Here is a 13,890-nt window from a genome sequence, read left to right on the forward strand (position 1 = left end):
GCAGACCTGGGAAGGCATGATACTGCCATCAATTCCTTTCCATTGGGAATCTCTCATTATGTGGATTAGGGTATGTTTTAATGGTGGCAGTGAGTTTAAAGATTGACCGGGATTAACCAGTAGATTGTGATTGTTCTGACAGAGGGCCTGGACTATAATGAGTATACATTTAAGAAAAGTTTGCTAAATGTTTTCTTATTTCCTCAGTGCAGTGATATTATGAGGAACACTCCGACAGATGTTTTTAAGTAAAAGAAATTAGGTGGTTGCCAAGTAATAGGATTTAAGGATTTTGTCTTAATTACCTCATTCCTTGATAGCTATAACCACTGTACAGGTCTGCCTCTTGATTTGCTCCCACATACAAACACATACAGCCAGTCTGGGCATGATATTCTTGGTGATAAGTGCTTTCTTCTTTCCACGTTTGTATGTGGTAAGGGAGATTGAGTCACAGAGAAGGGTATAGTGGGTTGTTTTTTAATTCTTATGAATGCTATTAAATTTTATTTCACTTAAGAATTTAATTATATGCTAAGTAGTCTTTTTATGGAAAAGACTGCAAAATTAAAAGAAGCAATGTGCAATATTGGTACAAGTAGAAAAAAATACTACCCATATTTGCATTATTCAAAGATAATGTTGTTAATGTTTTGATATATTTATCAGGAAAGATGGTCATCAGTTTATCTTCTGTTCAGCTCATTAACTTCAGTGGAAGGAAATTCTCTCACCCTTAGGTTAAAACAAAAAAGTAATGGGATTGGGCTTCCCTGGTGGCGCAGTGGTTGAGAGTCCGCCTGCCGATGCAGGGGACACGGATTCGTGCCCCGGTCTGGGAGAACCCCACATGCCGCGGAGCGGCTGGGCCCGTGAGCCATGGCCGCTGAGCCTGTGTGTCCGGAGCAAAAGTAATGGGATTGAATCTTACCAGGCTGACCTGGGTTACTTTTATGCTCATTTTGGGGCAGGAAATGAGATCAGCCTCTCTAGAAATACATGGTTGAGAGTGGGAGAGCATTAATTCCCCAAAGGAAAATTGAGGCGTTAATATCAGAGGAAAGGACCAGATACTAGGCAGTCAAAAACAACAGCTGTCTTCTATAAATAAATGTCATATGCTTTTACTATATCAGAAATGGATCTAGGTGTGGTTATGCATGTAGTATGTGACATAATTAGTATAAAGCAAGTAGATATTCATATATTCTTTTTGGTTGATTTTAAGTAGACTCATTAAGTTAGATAGTCAAGTGAAGGGAAGACTCCTGATCCTTCCACTCAGAGTGTACTGCTGTTAACATCATGGAAACAGTAGATTTATATACTCCAAAGGGTGTACTTTATTTATTTATTTATTTACTTATTTTTGTGGTACGCGGGCCTCTCACTGTTGTGGCCTCTCCCGTTGCAGAGCACAGGCTCCTGACGCGCAGGCTCAGCGGCCATGGCTTACGAGCCCAGCCGCTCCGCGGCATGTGGGATCTTCCCAGACCGGGGCACGAACCTGTATCCCCTGCGTCGGCAGGCGGACGCTCAACCACTGCGCCACCAGGGAAACCCCAAAGGGTGTACTTTAAAGACAAACTCTTGAATTTAAAATCATAGGATAGACTTTGGTGATATTTCATTTTGTAAAGGAGCTTTCTCTATATATCTCTAAGATTTCTTTTTATAACATGTTTAAATAAAACTGCTTTTCAGGTCTGTCTAGGTGTTTCGGAACTTAATTAGATAAAACATTTAAGTCTTAGGCGGAGAGTGTTCACACTCAAGGAAAGTTTTGATACAAAAAAATAAAGATTTTTCTGAGTGGGAATAGGAATCATAATTTTAAGGCCCTCATTCTGTTTGGATAAGGGAATAAGGGAATTCAAACATTCCCTCTGAATAAGTCACGGGCCTATCCGTGTCAGTACTTTGGTACCCTACCCATTGGAATTGCCTTTATAATGTACCCATAAAAAGATTCCTATCAAGATTCTCTCTCCTGCATGTATGAATCACAGTGTCATTTTCATTTAATTATGTGTGAAAACAGCCAGCCTTTAATTGCATTTTATTTGTTAGATGTGCACTGTTCATTATGATAGCCACTAGTTGTATAGCCACTGGTCTTTGGAAATGTGGCTAGTTCCACTGAGGTGAATATTAAAGGAAAATAAATTTTGGGTGGGTACTTGATGCAGTTATTGGAAAACTTTTAAATATGTTTTAAAACTTGGGTATGTGAATCTATTTATCAGTTGTGAGTTTTATGAAATCTAAATACAGTTCACATATTTCTGATGGATATGTAGTGTACAAATTAAGATGTGCTGTAAGTGTAAAATACATACTGTATTTAGAAGCCTTAGTACAAAGGAAAGATGTAAAATAGCTAACAATTTATATGCTGATTATATGTTGAAATGATATTTTAGATATATTGGGCTGAATAAAATATATTATTAAAGCTAATTTCACCTGTTTCTTTTTCACTGCAGTATCTAACATGATACTGTACAACAGAAATTAAATATGAGCCAGATGTATAATTTAAAAATTTCTAATAACCATATTTTAAGAGTCTTATTTAAATTTTACAATAAAACCCATGAGGTAGATAGTATCCTCATAGTACAGATGAGGAAACTGAAATTTAGAGTTTAAGTGACTTGTTTAAACTGAAATTTAGAGTTTAGTGTTTAGAAATTTAGAGTTTAGACTTAAGTGACTCAACCTTGTATAACTCTAAAACCTATTCATTCTTTGTGTTTAGTTTAAATCTATAAATAGCTATTTGTATTAAGTTAATTATTTTAGCCCTGCCTTGCAGTAAAAAGGATTTGAGATGGCCTATGTTACCAGCATCTATTTAAAAGGGAAAAAGAATAGTAGAAGGTAAGAGTTAGGAGAAGGAAGAATTCAGAACACAAGGCCTGTGTAGTTGCTGTTAGGGAGGCAGCTCAGGCAAGAAAAAAAAGATTCAGTTATGTGGTTGTTATTACTAGAATTTAAGAGCACAGCTGCGGGAACCAGACTGCCTCGATGTGAATTGGCTTTGTTACTTTGCTCTCTGTGTGGTTTTGAGCAAGAACCTATTAACCTTTCTTGTTTCCTCATATGTAAAACGGGGATATTCGTGATACTACTTTATAGGGTTATTCTAAAGGTTAATTAAATTAATAAATGTTAAACATTTATGTTTTGTTCTTAAAAAACTGTCAGACATTACCAATTTTACCATTTCCTAAGGGACAGCAAACAAAATTTAGGAAAAGCACTGAATTCTAAAAGGGATGTTCTTTCGTGGGTCTTTTATTTAGGGCTCTTTTAGTAATGTAAGAGACAATATCCTCAACATTTTTACAACAAAAGCAATGATAGATTTCCTGTAGGGTGTGTAACCTTTCACGAGTCTGGCTTAAACACAACCCAGAAATAAAGTTGAATATCTGAAGAAGTGGGTAGATTGCAGGAGTAGAAAATGGTGACTCAGGGCCCAAATTCTTCACGGATGTATTTTGTTTGTCCTGCACAGTACTTAAAATTGTTTTGAGTTTGCTGCCTATGTATAAAAATCAAAGAACTTCTCATGGAAATCTGGATTTCTAGTTTCTCTGAGAAAGTCAGAGGATTTGGCAACACTGGATCCACATTTTCACATGGTAGTAGTAGGCTAGGGACCTTCTCCAGGCTGGGCATGCATTCTGTTTCTCCCCAGTTCCATCCTGGCCTGCTGTACCCAATTACCTGTCTGCAATAGTCTTCCTCTCCATCAATATAGTATAGTATAGCATTTCACTTCCTTAGGTTCTCTAATAAAGTTTTACAGTATTCTCCATAAGGTCTTACACATCTTTGGTGAAACTTACTGCTAGGTTCCTTGGAGCTCTTGTTCCTATTGGAAATAGCATTCTTTAAATTTTTTAATAATTATGTTGTAGGTATATAGAAATACAATTGATTTTTGTCTATTTATCTGCCTAGCAACATTACTTAGTTCTAAGAGTCCCTGTGGACTCTATTGTTTCCATATGGTCAACAATACTGTCTGCAAATGATGGCAGTTCCCTTCCTTTTCCATCCTTAAACATTTTCTTATTTCCTTATTATACTGTACATGTAGAACAATATTGAAAAGAAGAGGTGATAGTAGGCATCCTTGCCTTGAGCACACTTAAGCTCAGATTGTGGTCTCCAAATACCCTTTTATTCTAAAAGGGTCAGGCCCATTAGAAAGATGGCTGATCCCAAATCTGGGGCAGGAAATGTACAAAATAAGCTTGGACTGTTGTACTGCACCAGAAGTCAAGAAAAACTACAGAGGTCATTTTAAAAGGATATGGTAGCCACAAGAGGAGGCTGTCATGCCTCAAAATGAGAAAGTTTGAGCTTTTAAGAAAAGTAATAATTGTAGTTTAAACATACCAAGTAAGTTTATATCAGTGAGTTCATAATAATTAAAAAATTTTTTGAAAACTTCATTGGTCATCTTTGGAGGATACTAGGGAACTGACTCATTATTTTGAAAACTGATAAATGAAAGAAACAAACATTTATCCTGCCTTTCCTTACCAGTAGTTCCTTGTAAAGGAATTATTGCTAAGTTCCTTCTGAAGGAACTATTGGTGATCCAATGGTATACATAGAGAAATTGCTCCTTAGAGGAATAATCCAGCTAATGAAGAAGGAATGGAAGAATTAGGATATTACCATTTTGCAATTCCTGATGATCGTCGGTGCTGCTCATGTCACAGGAGAGACAACCACCAGAAATAATTATATGCCTCCTGATGAAAGTTCATACCACCACCTGTGAATTATATTTGCTAAATCAAAACAAAAGAAAAACTGATAAACCTGAATCTGATCAAGCCTCCTTGTCTGTTTAAAAAGAGACGTTTTATAAGTGTTCATTGTAGTTTTGTTTCTGTTAGGAAAGCATTGGGAACAATCTGTATCTCCACAAAAAGAATAGGTAAGTTGGGCTTCCCTGGTGGCGCAGTGGTTAAGAATCTGCCTGCCAATGCAGGGGACATGGGTTTGAGCACTGCTCCGGGAAGATCCCACATGCCACGGAGCAGCTAAGCCTGTGTGCCACAACTGCTGAGCCTGCGCTCTAGAGCCCGTGAGCCACAACTACTGAGCCCGTGTGACACAACTACTGAAGCCCACGTGCCTAGAGTCTGTGCTCCGCAACAGGAGAAGCCACGGCAATGAGAAGCCCGCGCACCGCAATGAAGAGTAGCCCCCGCTTGCCACAACTAGAGAAAGCCCACGTGCAGCAACGAAGACCCAACACAGCCAAAAATAAAATAAATAAAATAAATAAATTTATTTTAAAAAATAAATAGGTAAGTTGTATATTCATACATGGGATACTCTGTAGCAATGAATATGACTGAATTAGAGCTTCTTGTCTGGATGTGAGTAGTGCTCAAAAGATGTTGAGTGAAAAGAGCAGGAATACAATATGATACTTTGTGTAAAGTTTAAAACATTCAGAAACAATTGTCTCTACATGTATAGCTAAGGACATGACATGACAATGATCAACAGCAGTTTTGAGTTTTGGTCAGTCCTGGGATAGAGAGAGGGATATTCAGAGGGATTCAGTTGAATTTGTAATATTAAATTTATTAAAATAAATAGGGTAAAATGTTAAGATTTGATAAAGCTCGTTGGTGGGTCAAATTTTTGAGTAAAATATTTCATGATAAATTTTCTCAAGAGAAAAAAAAAAGGGATACAATAGGAATGTTAATGCCAGAAGAATGAAAAAACAGGCTCTGGTCCATATAGATTTTATGTTGCCAAGCTACACAGTGGTAAAGCAGTTATAATCTTGTTCTTCAAAAATTGTGTGTGTGTGAGTGAGTGAGTGTGTGTGTGTGTGTATGTGTGTATGTGTATAAACTGGAAAGTTATTTCTGAGCATTAAAATGAAATACAAGTAACTAAGACCTAACCAATCAGTTGCAGATCCGTTAATGTTTACAATATTTTAATTGCATCTTTTCATCAAGATGATTGTTCACATCATAAAGCTCAATGTTAAATTAAAAGCAAATGTATATGTGCATTTGACCTTTTGGGAAATTGTTCTAAAAGCTAACAAAATGAGTGCAGCTTTTTCTAAAGGGCAACCAGATTAAATGCTGATAAAAGGCAATATATTTGTACTTGCTTCAGAAAAACGTAACAAGGCCAGAAACTTGGTAAAGTTCTCCTATTAAAAATTGCTTTGAGGGACTTCCCTGGTGGCGCAGTGGTTGAGAGTCCGCCTGCCGATGCAGGGTACACAAGTTCGTGCCCCGGTCCGGGAAGATCCCACATGCCGCGGAGCGGCTGGGCCCGTGAGCCATGGCCACTGGGCCTGCGCGTCCGGAGCCTGTGCTCTGCAACGGGAGAGGCCACAACAGTGAGAGGCCCGCGTACCACAAAAAATAAAAAAAATAAAAAAAAAAAATTGCTTTGAAATTCAAGGAAAATTGGAGCATTGAGTCATCTAGAAAAAGTATGTAAAAATTAAGTTGTTAGGCTTTCTCTCAAATCTACTCCATCAGAATATCCTGGGGGTGACACACACACACACATATATATATATATATATATATATATATATATATATAAAAAAAAAAAAATCTTAGAACCCTCCCAGGTGATTTTGATTAGTGATTTTTAAGGCACTGTATTTGTTCTAAAGGAGGCTGATAACTTCAGTCCCTTAAGGCTTGTTGCTTATGGCCCTCTGGAATGCTTCAGCTGAGAAAATATTCTGAGAAAAGTTCAAGGATCAGCTGGAGAGAATTAGGGACTATTTGCCTTGGAAGACATGGAGTGTAGGACAGCTGTTAGGGCGCTGTCTTCCATGATGTGGCTCGGTTACCTAAGTGATAAGGAAACTAGGCCCAGATTGTTGAAATAACTCACTTAGGTCTCTTAGCTAGAACCAGGATAAGAGAGGCAAAGCTCCTAACTGGTTTCTTTCTGTTCCACTAAGTGTTATATAAAGAGATAGAAACCTTTCTCAGATGTTTTCTTAGTTTCTAACCTGAATTGGGTGGCCTTCCTACTTTGTTTTCACAGTAGCTTGTGCATGACTGTCACGGTATATATCTATCATATTTTATGATAAATATTCAAATGCTGGTTTTCTTTTATGTGTCCTTCTGTGTGTCAGTGAGAATGACTAGCACATTGGTTTGGACACAGCAGGAGCTTTCTAAATTAAAGGAAAACCACAGTGTCTCAAAACACTTGGAAAATAAATATAAAAAAATCAGTGAGTAGCAAAGAGTTACCACAGTCAACCCTTTGGGATGTAGGTGGGGGGAGAGGGAGAAGGTTGCTGTGGATAAGCAAGTATCAATATATTAAGACCGGTTGTTAAGGAAGAAATTGATAGTAGGTGAAGAATACAAAATAACTGTCAGCAGAAAAGAGCACAGCCCTTGTGGGGAATAGAGATAAGAAGGGAGCATACTTCTTAACATGTTCCTACGGCATCGCGGGTATGATAGAATAGCACAGTAATTGCTCATTATGAATTTAAGTTATCTTTAAAAGGTAGTTTCCATTTACTGAGTTATATTTTCATATGATTTTCTTAAATTTTTCAAAGGCTTTTTCATGAAATGATTCCAAGACTCAAATGCTTTTTTGCTATTTTTTGAAATATATGTGTAACTTTGGAGGGGGAACAAATGATTTCAGTTGTTTTTTTCCTTTTTAATTATAATATTATTGTATTAACTTTTCTAACTACAAGTTAGATGTAAGTTCTCTTTATTCTGCAGTTTTTCTCTCCCAGCCCAATATTATTTATCTTTGAAATAAATAATGACAGTTCATCGATGCAAAATTTAAAGGATACAAAAGGATATATGATGAAAACTCTGCTTTCTATCCTCTTCCAATCACTTAGTTTCCTTCCTTATAGGCAACTTGTGGTATTCATTTCTTGACTATACTTCTAGAGACATTTTATACATCTCCAGGCAATGGACATGTATATTCTCGCCTCTTCGAAAAATATATTGTAACATACTGTATGCACTGTCCACTTATTAATCTGTCTTGAAGATTAACCCATACCAATATATAAGCTTCCTTGTACTTATTTTTTTCCAACTTTATTGACATGCTCATGGTAGTAAATACAGCATAATATTCTGTTATATGTGTGAATCTATTTAACTGATATCTTATTAATGGACATTTGTTTCCAATCTTACTGTTTAAAGTAATACTACAATGGAATAATATCCATTATTTTGCTCATGTGTGAATATAAATGCATTGTAAGTTCCTAAAAGTGGATTTGTTGAGTCAAAGGGGGGTATGTGTGTTTGTAATTTAGATAGACCAAATCTTTCTTACTGCATCTTGTGCCAGTTTATACTGCCATTACTAATGTCCTTGCACTGTTATGACAGTTTTTTATCTTTGCTAATATAATAGGTTAAAAAGTGGTATCTCAATATGGTTTTGATTTGTATTTCTTTTTCTTTTTTAATAACTTCATTGAATCATATTTTGCATATCATATAACACACCCTTTTCAGGTGTACAGGTCAATGATGTTTTAGTTAATTTTCTTAGATGGGTTTGCATTTGTTTTATGAGGAGATTGAACTTCATTTTGTATGTTTGAATTATTTCTTAGTTTGAACTGTCTGTTCAAATTCTTTGACTTTTTATATTCGTTGTTGGTCTTTTTTTGGCGATACGCGGGCCTTTCACTATTGTGGCTTCTCCCGTTGCGGAGCACAGGCTCTGGACGCACAGGCTCAGCAGCCATGGCTCACGGGCCCAGCCGCTCTGCAGCATGTGGGATCTTCCCGGACCGGGGCACGAACCCGTGTCCCCTGCATTGGCAGGCGGACTCTCAACCACTGGGCCACCAGGGAAGCCCCATTGTTGGCCTTTTTAAAAATAAGTTTGTAGAATCCTGTTGTATAGGATTTCGTGTCTGTGAAATGAGTTGCACATATTTTTTCCAAGTTTGTCATTTATCTTTTGCTCGCAGAGTTTGGGGTAAAAGCAAAAGTTTTCTGTTACCTTGGTGGTGGACTGTTTATGGTGGATTTAAAGCCAGATTTGTGGGGTAGCAGTGTTTCAGGTGGCAGTTTCAAGTAGCTTTAAGTGAGGAGCAGTAGTACTAGATGGAAGTTGAGGTTGTTGTCTAAGGGGTAGATACATTTAATTGGTTACTATTTTTTTTCTGTTCTGTAACTCATGTAAGTGTTGAGTTGTGTTTTTAGTGATTGCTGCTCAAAAGTGGATGCCCTCTCCTCACATTTACTGACATCCCATTGTATTCTCCTCCAATCATTTTCTTTTTCAACATTTGAAAACCTTGATAACACTTTTAATGATGACACGTAGTACAGTCTGAGCTCTGTTTGCTGGCCACTGTAAGTGTGATCAGAGTTAATCCTTCACTGGAGTATGTATTTCAGAGGCCATTTCCAGTATATAATCTTGTATTTTCCCTGCAAATTTGTCACCTTCAAAAAAAAAAAGCAGCTCATTCTTAGAGCAAAGTCACTGTACCAACAGGAAATATTAGAAAAGAATTAATTTAGTATTTGTCCCTTTAATTTTAGTTTCTCTTTTGGCTATTTAGTTATTAGGTAAGTTTTAACAGCTGTCACAAAAAGCAACAAATTGTACTCACCAGTCATCAATGACTTTTAGTGTGACTGTCTTAAAACTTGGCCTTTAAAAATATGAAGTAATATTAATGCCTGAGTGTCCTTCTCATTAGTTCACCTTAAGAAAAAAAATTTGGATAGTTTGTGTAATGCTTGCTGTTTGCCTGAAGCATGATTCAGTGAGGATGATAAACATTTCAGTGATACCTGATTCTTAGAACATTTTCTTCTACTGCTAAAATATTTATTTATAGAATGATTAAATGGGAAGATTTAAAAACCTTCAGTTTGAAAAAGAGAAAGATTTTTCTAACAACATTTTAACTTGTGATTTTCTCATTCACCTCAGCAGTAATTTTTCTGCTGACATTGTAAGAATGACTATAAACATCTTCTATTTCAGAAGTTGTTTTTGAAATTTAAATTGAATGTGTAGACGGAAGGGAAGGGTTGTTAGATAATCTTTGTTGATCTCAGAGGCATTTCAGTTTTCCTTGGGATCCTGGTTATTCTCCCTTTGAGGCTTCTTTGACTTGCTCATGATGGTGTAGTCATCTCACAACCTTTAGGTGTTTTCATTGTAGGTACATTGAGAGAGCAGTTTTTAGATAGCTCGAAACAGGTTTATTTGTAAACTCTTTTACATTTCTCAGTTTGACTTTCATACTTACAGGCAGATTCGTATGGGAAGTAGTCTCATGTGATCTTACATTCCTGTCTACACCAGTCTGCATCTGAGCCCCTTTCCTTGGAATACAGTGATTCTAAATGGGAGCATAGTTTGAAAAACCCCTCTTGAAGAGCCTAACTTGTGTATGCCCTTTGTAAACCACTGCCCGAGAGGGAATGTTTGGCCTCTTCCATGTTAGTCAAGATGGAATGATCAAGTATATCAGAGTGACTGTGATGTTCAAGAAAGGCTAAGTAGAGAGACAAACTGTTTAAATACAAGGACTCTTTTTTTTTTTAATTGAAGTATTCTTGATTTACAATATTGTCTCAGGCGTATAGCAAAGTGATTGAGTTTTTTATATATATATATATTTTTTCAGATTATTTTCCATTATAAGTTATTACAAGATATTGAATATAGTTTCCTGTGCTATACAGTAAATCCTTGTTCCTTATCTATTTTATGTGTAGTAGTTTGTATCTGTTAATTACTCCTAATTTATCCCTCTCCCTCTCTCTTTCCCCTTTGGTAACCATAAGTTTTCTATTTCCTGAGTCTGCTTCTGTTTTGTAAGTAGATTCATTTGTATTATTTTTTAGATTCCACATATAAGTGATATCATATAACGTTCGTCTTTCTCTGACTTACTTCACTTAATATGATAATCTCTAGGTCCATCCATGTTGCTGCAAACGTTACTATTTCATTCTTTTTTATGACTAATATTCCATTATATGTATATATACATATATATTTTTATACACATACACACACCACATCTTAAACCAATCGTGTTGATGGGCACTTGGCTTGTTTCCATGTCTTGGCTATTGTAAATAACTACACGGACTCTTAAGCTCTGAGGATTGTGTAAAGAAGAATTATGTAAAGAAGAGATCATATAAAACATTTTAGGTTAATTCCATTACTGGGTTTTCCTCTGGCTTGTGTGTGTTTGTTTACTTCGGTATTTGATTTCTAAAACCTCACCTCTCCATAGTACTTGGTTCGAGCCCTAAATGTAGCACTTTCCACATTATGTTAAAGTTAGTTATTGTCTATCTCTTCTTCAGTTGTACATTCCTGGTGTTTAGGACACTGTTTGGCACCTTGGTATGTTTCCAGTTAACTGAGTTTTTGATATTCACAATAGGAACCAGACATTAAATACACACATGAGCTTGGTGCTCGTTTAATATAACCTGGGAATTAAATTAGGAATTAGGTTTATTAAAACTTTATGACAACACTTTAGTAGTTTGTATGAATATGTAGATCTAAGGTAAACTTCACAGATTATTTGGATGGCAGATACCATAGGACCTTGACAAGATGATCTATTCCAGAACTTGATTATTATGATCAAGATATTGAATGATCTTAAACCTTTGCCTTTTATTTAGGTGGTTTGATGATACAGGTTATAACTATGTACTTTAGTTAACCATTGACTCTGGGTTAAAAACATTGCTTTCCTGATTATGGTAGCAATTTCTTAATTTTTTTCTTTTCCTTTTTTCTTTCGTTTTAAAAATTATTTATTTATTTTTTATTTGTAGTTGGAGTGCCTCAAGCTTATCGCCTCTCAAAAATTCACAGACAAACGCATTGGCTATTTAGGGGCAATGCTGCTGTTAGATGAAAGACAAGATGTCCATCTTCTCATGACCAACTGTATCAAGAAGTAAGTCTTAATTTCTTTCTTCCAATAACTACTTTGTACTTTTAGGTCTTTTTTATAATAAGACATAAAAAGCTTCTATTTATTGATTTTATATTTACTGTCTAGAATGTATTTGAGCTGCTTTTGGTTCTATAGCTTATATGTAAAGAGGCTAAGCAAAGGATTAAAACTTCTGTAGGGGATAATTTAACTGAAGGTATTGCTGTACATCTTGAGTCATAGCAACTATTTAGCCATGAATAAGCATTTGGACTTTCATAGAATAGAAAGAGCATTGGTAAATCTAAGCTTTCTTATCATATATTTTTTTGAATACCATGAGTAATGAAACACTGTGTTTATTAAATAATTACCAGTGTATATTCTTAATAAATACCATTTAAAGGTAAAAAGAGAGGCCTTGTTTGTCAGCAGTCTAGTCCCAGATTTCAGTTGCTGGGAATTATATTTAGCCCTGTGAATTTTTGTGTATAAGTCCTTTTTTCTCTAATGGGTGCTTTACTGATTTACTAGTCCAGTTATGTGTTTAACTTACAAAGTTAATGCTTGCCATTCTGGAGAAATTAGAGGACCTGTGAGTAGGGAATTAACAGTTCTCAGTATCTCTTTTTTTTTTAAAATTTATTTATTGTTTATTTATTTATTTTTGGCTGTGTTGGGTGTTTGTTGCTGCGCGCGGGCTTGCTCTAGTTGCAGCGAGGGGGGGCTACTCTTCGTTGCGGTGGGCGGGCTTCTCATTGCAGTGGCTTCTCTTGTTGTGGAGCACGGGCTCTAGGCACGCGGGCTCAGTAGTTGTGGCTCGCAGGCTCTGTAGTTGTGGCTCGCGGGCTCTAGAGCACAGGCTCAGTAGTTGTGGCGCATGGGCTTAGTTGCTCCGCGGCATGTGGGCTCTTCCCTGACCAGGGCTCGAACCCATGTCCCCTGCACTGGCAGGCGGATTCTCAACGACTGTGCCACCAGGGAAGGCCCCTCAGTATCTCTCTTATAATAAATTTCTCTTAGAAAGTTATGGAAGTTTTAGGGTTTCCCTGGTGGCGCAGCGGTTAAGAGTCCGCCTGCCAGTGCAGGGAACATGGGTTCGAGCCCTGGTCCGGGAAGATCCCACATGCCGCGGAGCAACTAGGCCCGTGCACCACAACTACTGAGCTTGCACTCTAGAGCCCGCGAGCCACAACTACTGAAGCCCCCGTGACTAGAGCCCATGCTCTGCAACTAGAGAAGCCACCGCAATGAGAAGCCCACACACCATAATGAAGAGTAGCCCCCGTTCGCCGCCAACTAGAGGAAAAGCTCGCGTGCAGCAAAAAAGACCCAACACAGCCAAAAATAAATAAATAGAATAAATAAATTTAAGAAAAAAAAAAGAAAGTTATGGAAGCTCTGATGGCCATATTGATCAAAGGTACTTTTTGGTTTGTTTTGATTTGGTTTTGGTTTGTCTATTGGTTTAATCTCCTTTTTTAGATTTCTTTTTCATTTATAGTATTTCTGTATTTGACAGAAAGTAGAATCAGGGGGGTATAGGTGATCAATTTGAAGACACTGAACTCATGTATTTTGCTGTGGTAAAAATTATAATTTAAAATTTCCCAATGAATAATGAAAAATTTCAAAATGAGAATTATGATTGCTTGTAAATATAGAGTGTGTCATGTAAATACATTGACTCTGTGACTTAACTTGGGAGAATCTTGTTCTTTTTGCCCTTGAAATAAATATTAATAATGAAAATACTAAGTTGATTCATTTATTCAACAAATATTTATTGTATACCTGTTGTATGCCAGGAGGTGTTATGAGCTTTGGGGATGGAGAATGAAAAAAATGGACATGAATCCTTGGTGTCGTGGAGTTTACATTTTAGATGTTTAATGTGACTTTACATATTT

The 13,890-nt window shown here is 36.7% G+C and overlaps 1 protein-coding gene across 6 annotated transcripts in view; it reads left to right on the top strand.

Annotated features, from left to right (window-relative positions):
- Window positions 1-13,890, top strand: part of AP1G1 (adaptor related protein complex 1 subunit gamma 1) — a 79,781-nt gene that overhangs the window by 25,983 nt on the left and 39,908 nt on the right. For all 6 annotated transcript variants that reach the window (XM_089903291.1, XM_022583283.3, XM_089903290.1 and 3 more), the window contains one exon: window positions 11,877-12,001. In XM_089903291.1, coding sequence (XP_089759417.1) covers window positions 11,877-12,001 — 125 coding nt within the window. The remainder of the gene's footprint in view (window positions 1-11,876; window positions 12,002-13,890) is intronic.

Source organism: Delphinapterus leucas, chromosome 20 (assembly GCF_059928025.1).
Source record: "Delphinapterus leucas isolate spDelLeu-1000000601 "Yukka" chromosome 20, BTC_Dleu_Yukka2, whole genome shotgun sequence".
Classification (NCBI taxonomy): Eukaryota; Metazoa; Chordata; class Mammalia; order Artiodactyla; family Monodontidae; genus Delphinapterus; species Delphinapterus leucas.